At 40.0% G+C, this 15,928-nt stretch overlaps 1 protein-coding gene across 1 annotated transcript in view; it reads right to left on the bottom strand.

The window, feature by feature from the left end:
- Positions 1-204: 204 nt before the first annotated feature.
- TAF3 (TATA-box binding protein associated factor 3) overlaps positions 205-15,928 on the bottom strand; it is a 113,480-nt gene continuing 97,756 nt past the window's right edge. Inside the window, exons 5-7 of the mRNA XM_048943634.1 lie at positions 6,601-6,856; positions 3,041-3,147; positions 205-2,304 (exon numbers count right to left, since the gene is read on the bottom strand). Coding sequence (XP_048799591.1) covers positions 2,190-2,304; positions 3,041-3,147; positions 6,601-6,856 — 478 coding nt within the window. The 3' untranslated portion in view covers positions 205-2,189. The remainder of the gene's footprint in view (positions 2,305-3,040; positions 3,148-6,600; positions 6,857-15,928) is intronic.

The raw sequence follows: 15,928 nt of genomic DNA, 5'->3' as shown, positions 1-15,928 counted from the left end.
GGTTTTATTACCACCGAGGTCATTTATGGAATCATAAAACCCTGGGTAGGAAACCAAGCTGGCAGGCGGCAGCAATGCATGGTCACAGAGATCTCTGTCCCACGGTAGAAATGGTAAAAGTTCTGCCCTTCTTCCACGCACCTTGAATAATTCAGTTGGTTAAATGTGAGAAGTTGTGATTAACTGAGCGGAGGAGGAAACAGATAAACAACTTACCAAAAGCTAGTTCTTTATTATTGCAACCAGAAATGACCAAAGACTGCATATTTTGTAGGTCTGCGTATTACACGTGGAGTAAAACAAGAATCAGGTTTGAAACATTCAACAATTCAAAATAAAAAACAGCAAACCCAGGAACTTTCTTGACTAACACACGGACTGGTAATTACCAGGGACAGAATATAAATGAAGTGGCATTGAACAAAGAAGGTAACAGTGCACTTTTAATAAACCAATTTCATCCACATCTCCACCAATTTGCAATTTAACAGTTCTATCAGCAAAGCCTCATTTCCCTAACTAGACCGGTATGTTTAAAAACATGACTAATTCATTCTCATTAATATCAATTTGGATGCATTTAAAAAATAACCCTTAATATCTGTGCAACAGGTTAAAGGGCCGTATGCTCAAACCTCAGACGTTTCTCACTGTACAGCCTGAAGTATAAATATCCCCAAATGAACCAATGAAGTCTAAATGCTCCCTACGGCATCAGAAACAACAGAATTTATTCTTATATTTTGTTTAGCTCTGAGACTCACTGTTCCACAATATCTAATACTGTTGTTTTTGTTTTTTTTTCCTCTCTGTGATTTTTGCCCTCATTTAACATACAGCTCATATTCATTCTGCTGGTCTTTCCAAGGGGACGCACAAAGCAGAGCAATGTGTCTCTTGGTCTTACTGGCAGCTGGCACGTCCTTCACCCCAACACAAGCCTGGCCATTTTGGCAAACTCAATACCACTTGTTAAAGGAAAAAAAAAATAAAAAAAAAGCTGAGCTCCAGCTACAGATTAACACACTGGAGCTACCATTAAAAGTGCAGAGCCCCTGGCCTAAGCCCTCAATTCAGAAGGCATTTAAGCACATGTATAACTAAGTGTGGGAACAGTCTCCTTGAAGGCAATAGGATTACTCACTTCTTAAGAAGTTACCACATGTTTAAGTATCTGAATCAAGGCCTAATTATGGTGCTGGTTGACTTCTCGTGCGCGCACCACTGGGGCAGATCTCGCCAATCCCTTAAAGCCACAAGGACAAGCGTGTGTCACACAGGCTTTTAATAGCTGCTAGGTTTGTCTTCTGAGGCAAACAAAAATAAAAGTCCTCGTGCCCTAAAAAATAAAAAGGTACTTTATAAATATCAGGTATTTACACGTGTGAAACTCTTTTAATGGGAGGTGGTTTTACGCACCTGTGAAATGTACAAGCAATGAAACGGTACACTGACGAAGACTAAAAAACAAAACCAAAGTATAAAATATATTACAGGTCCACCAAAATAAATTCACACGGAAGAAAAAAATCGACACAATAGAAACTTTCCTTTTTAAAAAATAGAAGATATATCACAAAAGCTTGAACATGTTTATTTTATGTTAGTACTAAAAATCAAGGGAAAAAGCTTCTTATATTCTTGTCACAAAAATATTTACCAGCCACTTTTTATTTCCACGTTATGATTATCTGGCTCAGCAGGAGTAGAGTCTGAACTGCACCCAGACTAAAGAAATCATTCCAGAAAGGTCTTCTAGGTTTACAATTACTGCAATTTACATTTTCGTCTCCTCTCAGCACCTTACCGCAAAGGTTTCAGAGGAATAAAAAACAAATCAAGAATAGGACAGCTATCTGTATTTACAACATTCATCTTTGTTGCTGCCGAGCCACAGGAGCGGCACCATTAACTACTGAAGTCCTCACACAGCTCTGTGCAAAAAATGGCCCTCCGTAGGTGAAAGACAGCATCAGAATGTACCCAAATCCACCCCCCTGGGCTCGCACAGCCTGAGAAACGCAACAGCCCCCGAACGGACAATCGATCCTTGCCCCCAATTCACTCCAGAGTCAAACCCATAACACCCGATGACGGAGGGTGAGACGCGAGCACACCGCATCCCTCTGTGACGGAGTCAGGGCAGAAGCGCTGAAGCGACCGCACGACTTCAATCCACGGCCAAGTCTTCAGTGTGCTCTGTGCTTCCTTTTCTTGTGTTTTTTATCCTTCTTCTTGTTGGCACACTTGGAGCAGAACCATTGCATCTCTTCTGGGGGTGCAGCCGTAATTCCGACGCAAGGCCTGTGGAGGATAGGAGAACACCACGCCGTCTTAATGTTACTGCTATTTCTTACCCAAATGAACTAAACTCTTCAGTGAGAGATGGGATCTGCCCTTCTACACATCCCCCCAATTCCTCTAGTAATTATCATTATACTGATGACTATTATGATCTAGAAGAAATGCAAAACAAACTTGCTTTGAAACAAAAAAAATGTATTGAAGGGACCCTTCAATAAGAAATCACTTGTTTGCTAAAAGAAATCACATAATATGCTAAATTTACATCTGCAAAAAAAAAAAAACAAAAAAACCCCCCAACCTTATGATTTTATGTAGCTGTTAAAAAATGCCTAAAAAGTGATTAATTCCCTCGAACCATTTATACGAGCTGACATTTATATTACTGTTCATACAATGCTCCACAACTTGAAATGTCTATCTGTATACACCATGCTCACAATCCTGCACTTCTCACAAAATTACCAGAATCAGCAATATTTCCTGGTCGTTTCGAAAACAACCGTTATCACCAATTCCCATTAATTAAAGTAACGCTCCTTCACAGTTTAAAATCTGCTTCTTCAGATTCCAGAGAAACAGAGATAAAAGTATCTTCCAGATGATTAAATTGGACACAGCAAAGCCATTCAAATACGCCCAGCCTCATGAACAACAACAACAACAAAAAAGGTTTTAATAATGTAGCCACAATCTGCAAAGGAACGGCAGAACAGGACGGATGAGAACAACTTACCAGTGATACCAATCATCGCAGTCATCACAACCTATCATTGGACTGCCATCATCTGGCTTGTTACAGCCAGGACAGAACCAGATCTGGTTACCCCATTCATCTCGAATCTGATGCAAAGAAAAGGAAAGTTAGCTGGTTTTAAGGGCTAAGCAGGCAGCAAAATCAATCTTCAATGAAAAAGAAAAAAAAAAGAAATAAGGCAGTTTGTTGTTTATCCAAGAAATGCTCACTGCCCTTACTTATGAATTCTCTTGTTGTATGTGTTCAGAATTACGGTTTAATTGATTTTTCCTATCCTGCATTTTTTTGCATTGTCTGTAAACCAGCAAAGCCAGTTATACCACCCGACCTATGCACAGTCATTCACATATAGCAGACGGGGCTTAGTGACACAATTCCTTCTCTGTCTATACTACCACGACCAGAAGACTTTTAAAATTCTACCCTGTTAATGGCAAGAATGGGCTACAGCAGGCTCTTGTGTGAGATAACAGTCTTATATGCATGTAACATATACAGTGCCATGTGTATATATTGCCTTATTACTTATTAGCCAAAGTCTTCAACTCAACTAGCTGATAAGATCAGGATATAAAAAAACGTTGTTACTGAGTAACTTTCCATTCCCCTTATGACATTTATGCCATGGTACCATTTACTAAAGGGTAAATGAAACAAGAGAGGCAGATCATTTACAGTATTGGACGGCTGCACACTGGATTTGTCATATTCAGAATTTTATAAAAAAAAGTTTACATTTATATCCTGCTAAAGCTGTATTTGTATTTTTAAATTTCAAATGCTCTAATACTTTTTTATTTTGTTTTGTATACATGAAAAACGTCATGAAGTTCATTCAAAGGAGTGTAAAATAACAATATGAAGCACAAAATGTCTGTGGTATTACCCTGATTTCATCATTTCTTTATGGAGATTTGCACATTATAGCCGAATCTCAAAAATATGAACCATTTTGTTCTCAGCTTTTGTGCATTAGTGCAGTTACACATATCTAAGACAATAACTTTTTGCTATCTGCAGAGCTTACAAACGTGGTATTAGAAAGCAGTAGATAAAAAATCCCCAAATGCTCTTAGGGAAAAAAAAAAAAGCCAATACATGGTGGTCTGTACATCTTACACCACTGCCAGAAAAATCAATAGGAATATACCAAAGCTGCAACCAACACATCACTCTTGACTGACTCTTCTTAAAGCCCTGATTTTTTTTTGTGATCTAAAACTAGAAAATACAAAGCCCAGGAATATTAAGCAGGGAACAATCCCTTTCTAACCCCAGTGTGCAGCAGGCAATGCCATATGACAAACTGAATTTTAAAGCTCATTGCATTGATCATTCCTATCTACACATCTGCTCTCCGTTTGTGGATGCTGATGCTGGGCAGGTGCCCCACCTTGGTGCCGCCAGTGTTAGACAATGCTGCCTATGTTGCTCCACCAGAATATGGACTTTTTCACTTTTCCAAACTTAATTTTCCAGGGGGATGTTTTTCTGCACAATGCCATCTTCCAGATGATCATGGGTTGGAGAGGGACAGGGTGGTCTACATCCACTGCAACCTATCTGGATTTGCTAAACAAGAACTTGGGCTGCCGAATGAGGATGTCGAAATATTGCCTAACTTCTTTTTCCTTAATGGGTTGTGGAAGAAGGGACAGTATGTGACTGCTGAATGCTATTTTAGTACAAACCATTTAGAGTTAATGATCAGAACACATTTACTGAGATACTATCCTGCAGGGAAATCCCACATCATATATTTTAACTATAACATCGTCCTTCTGTCCTTCCCTGCGGAAGGGAGTTGTGCACCTCTGTCACACTGGCTCCAATCCTATCTCTAGAAAAGCTTTCCCATGTGACCTTGGGAAAACTGTTTCATCATTCTGAGTCCTGATTTCCCTCCATAGAAGAAGCTATTAAAATTATTAATTATTCCTTTTTTTTCCCAACCTCTCTTTCAGTTTCTTAACTTAGAAACTTCTCACATCAGGAATCTCTCCGCCTGCAAAGGTACTTGGATCTTAACACACTAAAGCCCTGGTTTCAACTGTAAAAGAAAAAACAAATAACCCAGAGTCTACTGAATAGAATCCTCCAATTTCTCCCCAAGGCAGTAAGAGTGTTACCACTGAAACACTGGCCTTAGGAAAAGTAACAGGTTTTCCTTCCTTAAACACCCATCACCTCTCAATTATTTGCCTCCAATGCTTACTAGGGAAAATTGGATGTAGTACAGTATTTTGAAAATGTTTCTCTCCCAGAGAGAATTGCAAAGCTTCTGGACACTACTGTAATAAGTAAGGATGGCATCACACTTATGCTGTGATAAAGGAGGTGAGGATGCATATCTTCATCCCAAAGATATGCACAGCCTATGTGAGGTAGTCGAATACTGTAACCAACTCTGGAGTGAAATGTAGCAGCTGTTTAAATAGAGACCAGTAACATGATACAGCAGTTTAAGTCAAGCAGGGAAGAGCACCTTCTCCATTGGAAACAGCAGGGTAGATTTACACTAGGAATCATTATAAAAACAGGAAGGAGGAAAAAAAAAAAAAAGGAAAAAATCATGCAGACTTTGCAAGCGAAGTACAGAAAGCTGTGTAATAAAAGCAAGTTTCAGGAGTTTCAAATGGTGAGAGTTTTAAACTGGTACCCGCTATAGATAAGCAAGGTGTCACCAACCAAGCTGGAACTCAGCCAGGGCAGGGAGGATTACAACACTGCTGCTATTGTTGGCGGTATCTGCTGCTCTTCGGTGATTAGAAATGGTAGGACTACCACCTTACACTGCATCTAGAGTAAAAATTTTCCATAGCAGAACAGTCCCAGCACTACCCAGAGGTGTGTCTGTGCTTGTTTAGAGAATGTAGCCCCTTCATCCTGTTGGAAGGGAGACTCGGATGGGGCCCTAGGCAGTCTGACCTAGTGGGTGGTAACTTCATCCATGGTAGGGGGGTTGAAACGGAATGGGCTTTAAGGCCCCTTCCAACCTAAGCCATTCTATGTGGAGTAATTAAGAAGCTTTAATGGTGCCAAAGAGAAATCAAGTTCAGAGCAAATTCTACAAATTCTACAAATTCAGATGCACAAACGTGCAGTTTCTGTTTGTTGGAGAAAGCAGGATAGAGAACAGTGCACTCTGCACACTACAAATGAGGGCTAAGTCAGATTCTTTTGCCTGACAGCAAAATCTATGGTGAGTTTGACATTTGAGGTTTCAATTTAGGGCTATGAAAGTATCTATAAAAAAACGTCATCTCCAAAAATATATGCTCCAGGTGAAAATTCCAAGTGGGATACAGCTGGGCTTGTTGGAATTAATTTAAATGTTGAGCTGGGAAGACAGAAAAAAATTAGCCCAATAGTGTTTTAACTATTAACCCTTCCAAGCAAGTGTGCAGAAGCAAGGGCCAGAGCAGAGAGTAACATCACAAGTCTAATGCCATCAGTTTGAAGTGATGAGTCACCATGAAGCTCAGCAGTTCAGGAGATGAATGTCACTGGGACAACACATCACAGCACATGCCACCTACCACGTAAGTACTGACGGTCTCAGTCACCACGCTCCTAACAGGTGCTTTGGAGCCTCCAGCTGCAGAGACGGCTGGGGATGCTGGTGGAAGTAGGGCAGGTGAGACTGTAGGCTGTGGAGGAGCAGGAGCTGGAGCTGGAGGAGGGGTGACGTGCACAGGAGCTGGTACAGGCGATGGCACAGGGGGAGGTGTCTTGGGCCGGCTCACAGGAGTAGCAGGTTTGGCCTCTGGGGCTGGCACCACTTTGCTGATGACTCTGTAGGACCAAAAATGGGGATCGTTAAGAGTTGATGGGAAGAAGGCAATGGTTGATCGCTGGGCAGATATAAAGAAAATATAGTACAGCTAATTCACATCACCTTTAAGTCAGCAAAGAGGCTGTTTCAACCAAACACAAGGACCGCTCTTATTGCCACATCCATCCACAGATCCTGACTACAGGACAGGATGAAGTACAGAGCTATTACAAAGTGAATGCCAGGACAGCCTGAACCACTCTGTAGCCTGCTGTCATATAAATATTCTCTGTGGCTTTACTAAACCTTGTTTCGTTAAGTTTTATTACATTAGCTCAATTTGTGGGAAATATTAGAAAGGAAAGTTAATCAGCTGTGAACAGCACTGATTTTAATCTTCAAACTGCGAGACGATATCATCCTCTTAAGATTCTACATTAGGGGTTCTGCAAATATTTGCTGGTTTGGTATTTCTTTCCTCAAATGTTTACGTAATCAGCAGCAGATCTAGTCAGGACAAATAAATGACGCACACTATACACTCTGCAGTTAAAATATTGCTACTTACTCGAGTAGCTGAAGTAGACAGGATGTAGCTCTAGTAAATACAAAGTATAGAATAATCTTGCTCAGGAAGGGGGATACAGGACCCAATATTTACTAACGAATGTTAGTATATAGTGTTATTGATGTGCATACATTTTAACAGACAAGGCTCTTACTATAAGACTCTAGACTAGAAACGCAGAGAGAAGCAAAAGGACATTTTAGAAAACAAAACAGAAAAACCCCAAACAAAACACTGGATAGGACTATTTGTTTTTACCACATTTTGGTAAATCATTTAACTTATTTACATTTGAATGGTAACTGTGGGAGTACAATTAATTTGTGTAGGGACTAGAGGAAGAAGGAAAATTAAAGAAAGAAAGGTTACACATTCCAGAGAGGAGGACATCTAAGAAAGAAAAGAAAAAAAAAAAAAAAAAAAGGAAGAGGAAAACCATGATGAAAATCAAATTGGAACTGCTCCTGAAAACCAGGGGAGAAAAACCAACTTCCACCATCAGTGGGAATTTTACAGGCAATTTCAGAAGTAGTGCCTCTCTCTTAGGATATTCAAAAGGCAGTATTGATAGGATCAGAGACATTCAAGTCAATAATCCGAGTCATCAACTGAGAAAAAGGTTGGAACTACTCAATATTTAAAGCTTGGCTGAGATAGTATGTTTTCTCCCCAGATATGTTACTTCACTACTAAATCAGAATGATGGAAGGTTTTAGGAAAGAGAAAACAGAGCAATGGGTTTGGGATTCTTGATTAGTCTGACAACTCCGCCAACACACCAACATTCTGAGACCTCTTGTAAGTGACTGTTAGAAGAAAAACAAAATTAAGCAAGTTTAGAAACTTTGGCTCACTGGGGCTCCTTACAGAGTGGGCATTTCGGCTCTGATGCATAAAATCACTGAATAAATGAAGTTGGAAGGCATCCACATATATATCACTGAATACAACTTCTGACTCTGCACAGGACCATCCAACATTCAAACCCTGTGTCTGAGAGCATTGTCCAAACGCTCCTTGAACTCTGGCAGATTGGTGCCGCGACCGCTGCCCAGGGCAGCCTGTCCCATCCCCACCTCCCTCTGGTGCAGAACCTTTCTCTAACTGCCCTCTGAGCTGCCAGGGCACACTGCTGACTCATACCCCAGTTCTTTGGTGCCTTCTGTTGTTCACTGCTCCCAAAGCTGAGCATCTAAGACCTTGAGGGTGGGCAATGCTCCCATGGCTTGCAAAGTCCATTTGTGACTTGCGAACCACCTCTTAAAAAAAAAAAAAATCTTGGCATTAATAAAGGAGGGGAGAGATGACGAGCAAAATATTTGGCCTAGTCGAAGCCATTTGTATAGATTCAAACATTATTATTCCTTCTTCCGCCCCCATTTCTACCCTGCTCCAAGTAAACAAAGTCCTGCTATGAGTTCTTTGGGGAGTCAACCCTTCCCTAGTCTGGACTAGGAAATATATTAGCTAAAAGAATTTTAAACACAACTTTACACACAATGTAAACAGTTTAAGAGAAGAATTAGCTAATACAATTTGAATAAGAGTGACCATGCCCAACTTAAGTATTAAATCAAATTATAGAGTTTCCCAGTCAGATAAAGCCAGGTTCTCCTGAACAGGGTCTTCGAAAGCCACTCTGATAATGGCTGCAGAAACTGTAGGGAACATCACAAATGAAATCTTCAAAAACTACAAATATTCATTAGAGGGTGACACATACTCATTGATTGTCTGGCTTGCTTGAAGCGTGCAATTAAGACATGTTCAGTATATAGGGCAGCTTGTTTATCTTGATTTTTAGAACTCAGTTATCAAAACGGGAGATCGGCATTTTGGAGCACGCTTGGCCCTACCACTCCCTTGGGCTAATAAAGTTCTGAGACTTAAGACTCCAGAGTGGAGAAATGAATGGCTTTGTGCTACACCATTAGAGGTGATGGGGTAATCGCAGAGAGGGTGGTTGGGCCTGTCCTCCTTCCTGAAAAAGGGGCTTGCACACACAGCAACAGAGAGGTGGGAAGAAATCAAAGGGAAATAGCAGTCCCACGACTAATAATTAATGTTACTTCAGACTCGGAGAGAAACCTGATATCAAAACAGTATGTAAATGATGGCAAGATTTATGAGATCTATTTTACAGACAAGAGCAGTGAGGCACAGAGCACGCTGCAGGTAGGCGGCACTCACTACAGAAAAGCTTCAGTGCTACTGCTACTGAGGTCCATGCTGGGATTTAAACTGCACATCTGGACATCACCATACCTACATTGTTACATTCCTTCCCAAATGTGCTTTTCCAAATCATTACATTCCTTCCAAATGTGCTTCCAAAATCAAAGCTTTTGTGTTACAAGTCTGTAAGTACAATATTAAGTAAGAGGATGATATCCCTCCTCATCGTTCAAGGTCCAAAAACTCTAAAATCAAGGCTGGATTCATAATTTTTCATGGTAATCAAACACAAATGAACACCAATCACCATCTACACACTTGGAGTCCCAAGACCAGAATTACACTTCTCCGCATGCTGCTTGCCTGGCAATGTATCACACATGCATATTCTGCACTGAAAGATAAAAATCAAAGCTGTTTTTGAATCAAAATAGTTCCCCTAGAATGAAGAGGTGTGAGAAAACCCTTGGCATAGATGTGGTAACAAGAGCCTTCATAAATCATAACTAAAGGCTACCACTCCCTTAAAAAAAAGGAAAAAAAAAAGAATTAATGTAAATACTGTGTGTCTGGTTGTGTCCAACCCAAATTCTCATTGGATTTCTCCTTAAATGCTAACAGGACTGTATTTCTTACAGAACCTCAGTGTATTTATAATTGAACACATGTGTTGATAACAAGTTTAAAGTAAACCTCTTAAAAACGGCAGAGTTAATGAAATCCCATTTTTGTCATTACTCCAGGGCAATCACTCTGTTCACATAAGACAGATCCAAACCCAAATGGTACGAAAACTGTGTTGGCTCACGAGATCTCTACTGAGATCTTTAGTGTCATGATCTTTAGTCAGCTTATAATCGCTTCTAACTGGCATGAGCTGTAACATGCTACATCTGGTGCAAAATGAGGCTCCAAGGTGTGAAATAGTTTCCTATCTTTGGAAGTAATTTATTTGATTTCATTCTGACCCTTACGGCTGAAAGCCCCATTGACTCCTTCACATAAACAGAGGGAAAAGACATGTGCATCGAAAGGAAATGGCTTTTCAAAAATAGGATATGAGCCACAGAGCTGAATGATTGCTATGGGTGATTGGCTCCAAAAAATATGCTGTATCAGTACTGAGAACAGTATGGACCAGAATCACACAGGCTCTGCCTAGAAGAGGAACAACATTTCTAAAGCTCTAATTGTCTTCTTGTCTAAAACCAGGACCCATTTTAAAGCAAGGAGCAGGAGCTCAAGGTCATTTGTATGCAGCAAAACATCACCAACAACTATACCAATGTAATTATAACTAGCACAACTGCCACTCACATTATTACGGGTGCTATTTTTATCTATTAGTGTTGATATGCCCTTATTGATACAAGTTCTTCAATGCTAGAAAGTGAGGTGACGTAACTACTTTGATTACTGGGAAATCTCACACTTGTAACTGAGATAGCTCCACTAGAAAAAAAAAAGAAATACTCTAAGAACTATGGGTAAAAGTGTCAAAAACACCTAGGGGAATTAGGAACATTTCCATATGGTTTAGATTCCTCACAGATTAGAGATTATTTTGAAAATTTTATTCCAACCCTGGAGGAGAATTGGTGTAATTTAAGCTCTGTAATGTAAGCTAATTCCCATATTACTTTTAGAAAGGGAAATTTAGTTTTTATCTCTCTTATGCCCTGCTGAATATTTTATTCTGTGCAAACAAGTCGTATTGGCAAATAGAAGCTCCACAAGTATGTGCTATGACCAGCTCGCGTGCTTGCAGAGTGCCAAAATGCATCAAACCTCCAGCCAAGCCTCTAGCAATTTTGCAAGTGAAAAGACTTCAATATGTAACCTTGAAATACTAATAAAAACGTATTTTCATGTGATTAATTGCTTGCAATGTTACATTCTTCTCTATCAAAGAGAACACGTATTTCAAAATGCCATCCATTTCTGTGGATGTCGTCTGGCCTAATGTAGGTGGCAGAGGGTCTGTGCATGTGTACAGAGCTTTGATGGTGCCCGTGGAGCTCAACAGCTCATTCTTCATTTCAACACTGTGGCAAAACCCTGCAAACACCCCTTCCTGGACAAATGAATCTAGCAATTTCAAAGGCAGTGTGTCACCTAATCCCATTCACAAGTTTACTGAACCTCATCTTAAAACCAGTTAATCTTTTTGTCCCCACTATTACCCTATTTCAGGATCTCCCTGCTCTGGTGGCACAGAAACCTCTCCTAATTTCCAGCTTCCATTCATAGCCAATTAATTCCCATTTGTTTTTGTGCCAACGTTATTCTTTACTTAAATAGCTTTCTCCCTCCAAAATGTTTATTTGCCTGATGTACTTGTAGCCAGCAATCATATCCCCTCTTCACATGCTAGACAAAACACACAAAGTTGTTCTCCTCTTCTATCATAACACAGCAGCCCCATGCTCACCCTGACAGTGCTCCCCTTTACATTTGCTCTCTACAATTCACTGTTCCTGAACACAAGCAGCATTCAAGACCTGAATATAACATTTTAGATGAAATATCAGCAGGCTCTTGTGTGACGGCTGACACACTTCCACTATCTCAGCTAAAATTACCACTTGCAATGCATCTTATGGTCACGCTTGCATCACGTTGGTAACTGCCACTGTACAGTCAACTAATGATCCCTCACCCACTTAATTCACCAGGTATATAATGATATACCTACTGACCAGCTCTTTTCTTCTGGCTGAAATTTCTTTTGGTACTCTTCAGATACAAAGCCTAAACTGCATTTCTTCTTTTATTGAATTAAAAATGATTTTTTCCCTTCCCAGTTCTTTCTGGACAACCATCAGGTCCTCAGTTGCACTGATGATGTGGTCCTTCAACCTCACTGACAAAAAATGACATCAGTGTTCTGCCTCCTACCGTGACTAGTTTTTTAAATGAAATTATTAAATCATATCAGTGCCAAAACACATCCTTGAGCATGTTCACTAGTAACCTCTTCTCTGGTTACATGAGCTCTCCTTCAGCTCTCAGTTGCTAGCTTTCTTGAAGCTAGTTCTTTTCTACTGTACAGTTCCTCTACTAATCCTCATCTCTGTCAGCTTCACTATGAGAGTATCTACCTAAAATCTACCTAAAATCCAAGGAGCTTGGATTTGCCATCTTTCATTCATAGAAGACAGCATCCCTTCTCCTGAAGATAGGACAGCTGTCAATTTTATTCCAGCCACACACATACGAAAGTCCCAACTCTTCTCCTCTGCAGTGCAGACTTGTCTTTGGAGGGGATGTGACTTGATCAAGCACTCAGCAACTACTTCCTCATGTACTGCACGACTGGGAGGTGGAGGCAGTCACTCTAGGCCCTGAGATGCATGGCAAAAAAGTCAGCCTTTGCCAGTGCCAAAGGGACCATGCTAAGCTAAAAAATCAGTTGTTTTATCAAAGATTAATATCAAGTTGGCTTAGCACAGTTTACTTTCATTTTGTGCTTTATTCCATTTATTTCCAAGATTTTAAATAGCTCTTCCTTCAAAACTTGTAATTAATTGTATTGCTTCAACAGGTATCTAGAACACTTTCCCTTTCTTCTCCAGCATTTCTATTTGTTCTTTTACATTATTTATTAAATAATGTAAAATTGGTACTCTTCAGATTTAACCAACAATAAGTTTTAAAGTAAAACTAAATGTATTCAAGAATTGTTTGTCCCCTAGTCTGTAAATTCACAAGCCAGCTATTTTCTGACTTGGAAGATTATTCCCCTTTTTTGACAGTATGCAAACATCCCTATATTTCACTTCTTGATCTATTAAAGTTAACTTTCACCATTGTCAATCTACTGCCACTATTCATGTTGCCCTAATTCTCAGTACAGGGGAGAATGAACATAGGATTGAAGATGCTGGAACAGGCTCCCCAGGGCAATGGGCACGGCCCCAAGCTGCCGGCGTTCAAGGAGTGTTTGGACAACACTCTCAGACACATGGTTTGAATCATGGGTGGTCCTGCGTGGAGCCAGAAGTTGGACTTGATGAACTTTGTGGGTCCCTTCCAACTTGGAATATTCTGTGACTCTGTTCTTGGCACATACTTGCATTATTCTTCACCTCCTCCCTGTCTTCACTCCCATGGTTTTCCCTTCTTTTCCTATTTGCTCAGTATCCCATGCAACATTTAATTCAGCTTGACTTACAGCAAGCCTGAATTCACCCCCACATTCTTTTGCTTTGAAGATGTAACTTCTTTGCTAACAGTCCTTTTCTCCTAGAGGTTAAGATGCTTATACCCAAAACACATTTTGAAGGAGTTACTGATAAATGTATTCATTTCCTGCAAGCCTTCCCTTTCCATAGGCAGACATTACCACTTCTGAATCCATTAGGTCTTCAGTCCAGCTGACTTTATCTCTTTTGGTTTATGGACATTTGCACTCTTGAAATTGAATTACAGGTTTTCTACTGTTTATTTTTCCATTACTTTAAGTGAAACAGTTCTGTCCTTGGCCTCCATCCTCCATATCTGTTACACCAGGCTATCTCTCCCCAAAACCACAAATACCTTTCTGCAAATGACTCCCACATCTCCCTCCTATTCTTCTCACCATCCCGATTTACAGCTCCAGGTGGTTCATCATCAGTCTGACAAAACAAAATGGAGCTGGTAGCGTGGTGTCTTGGTATCTCTCATCTTCTTCTCTCTCTTATCATAACAAGCTGCTCAGATCTTTGACAGAAAACCACCAAGCATCGTCCCCTTGTGCTGAGTTCTCAACAGCAAAACCAGAAACTGGTAAAACATGCTCATTCCACAGAGCTCTTTGCAAACTTTCTCTGATGTTTTCACTGCAGACTGCCCTTTCTTGTCATTTATTCTGGGAAGTGTTATGGAATGTATGATCTGGAGACAGCTTATAAATTACTTGTACATCCACCCTCTTCAACCAGGGTAGAATACAAAATTTCATTAACTACTAGGAAACTGTGCCATCAATGGGTGCAGAAACCTCTACAATGGTAATTTCTAACTTGTTACCTTGCAGACTCTGTACAGCTACAACTCAGCTGCTCAGAGAACAGCTCTACTAAATTCAAGTAAGAGCATCTTTTTCTCTTGCATCTATGGAAGGTAGTTTCTCCGTGGACCTCCTGTCCACGTCCAGCTCTTAGGAACTAAAATACATATTATTTAGCCTATATAGTCCACTCAGTTTTGCGTGAAAACTTCAATATAAAAAAAGCAACTCTAATAGAGACAATAACAAAACAGCATTTGGCTCCTGCAGTCACCTTCTATCCAGGCAAAGCCTATCCTTTAAACAAATGCCTTTCCACTCATTCACATGTATTTGATCAATTTCTGTTGTGCTTAATAAGGCCACGTCCATTTACACAAGCAATTGGCTTATGTGTCTAAACTTGCCTGAAACATCCTTTTCTTTAATTGAGGTGTACAGTATACAATTTTTTATTCTTGAGCAATAAGGAGAAAAAGCAAAGATACTCTGAGTAAGTTGTTTTGCTTCCTAATGACTCAAGCCTTTTTAAAGATTCACTTCTGGAGTCACCACCTGACATGGCCAGCAGCAAAATGAAATAATTTATTTGTCGCAGCCTACCACCTACCATGAGCTGAATGAATAATTAGTCAAGGGTGGCTTCTGTAATTAGAAAAAAAAAAAAAAAAGAAAAAGAAAAAGCTAGAGACTAAATCTGATGTTGGAAATAACTCAGATTCAGAGAAGAAAAAAAAATTTCCAGATCAACTTCAGAAATATAAACTGATTATTTGTTTCTTTTGGTAAAATAGTCTTCACTTTTTTTTTTCATTTGAAAGTTGCAATCTTGCAGCAAGGGAGGGGCTGAGGAACCTTCACTGCAGCGAACAGGACTTTTGGATGGATACAAGACCACACATGGGGGTTTCACTGCAGGATCAGGGCCAATATGTTACACTCAAACAGAACGATCAGAAAAGGGATATGAATCATACGCAGAAGAATATCTCCATTAAAATGCATATCCATCCAGAATTTAAGAAGGCACTGAAAAATCAGTCCTCCAGCTCTTATAATTTAACAATTATAGAACAGAAAAATGCGTGTCTGTATACACACACACAAACACACACGTACAAAGATTTATGAGAGCTGCAAAGATCACTGGAATTCCTAAAGAACATCTCTCTGAGAGGAGCGCGATCATTTGTCATCACTCTGACTGCTCACTTAGGTGGTCTATTGATCATATCAAAATGATTTAACCATTACACACTCTATTCCACCTTACAGCAAAAGCTGGATTGGCACCCAGAGTGTTAGTTCTGTTAACACAGTTAACTCAGTCTTTCACGGCTTAGTGCTAAATTGTAA

The sequence above is a fragment of the Lagopus muta genome, chromosome 1 (genome assembly GCF_023343835.1).
Source record: "Lagopus muta isolate bLagMut1 chromosome 1, bLagMut1 primary, whole genome shotgun sequence".
NCBI lineage: Eukaryota > Metazoa > Chordata > Aves > Galliformes > Phasianidae > Lagopus > Lagopus muta.
The sequence above is the reverse complement of the archived record's forward strand: the minus strand, read 5'-3'. Positions and strand labels throughout refer to the sequence as shown.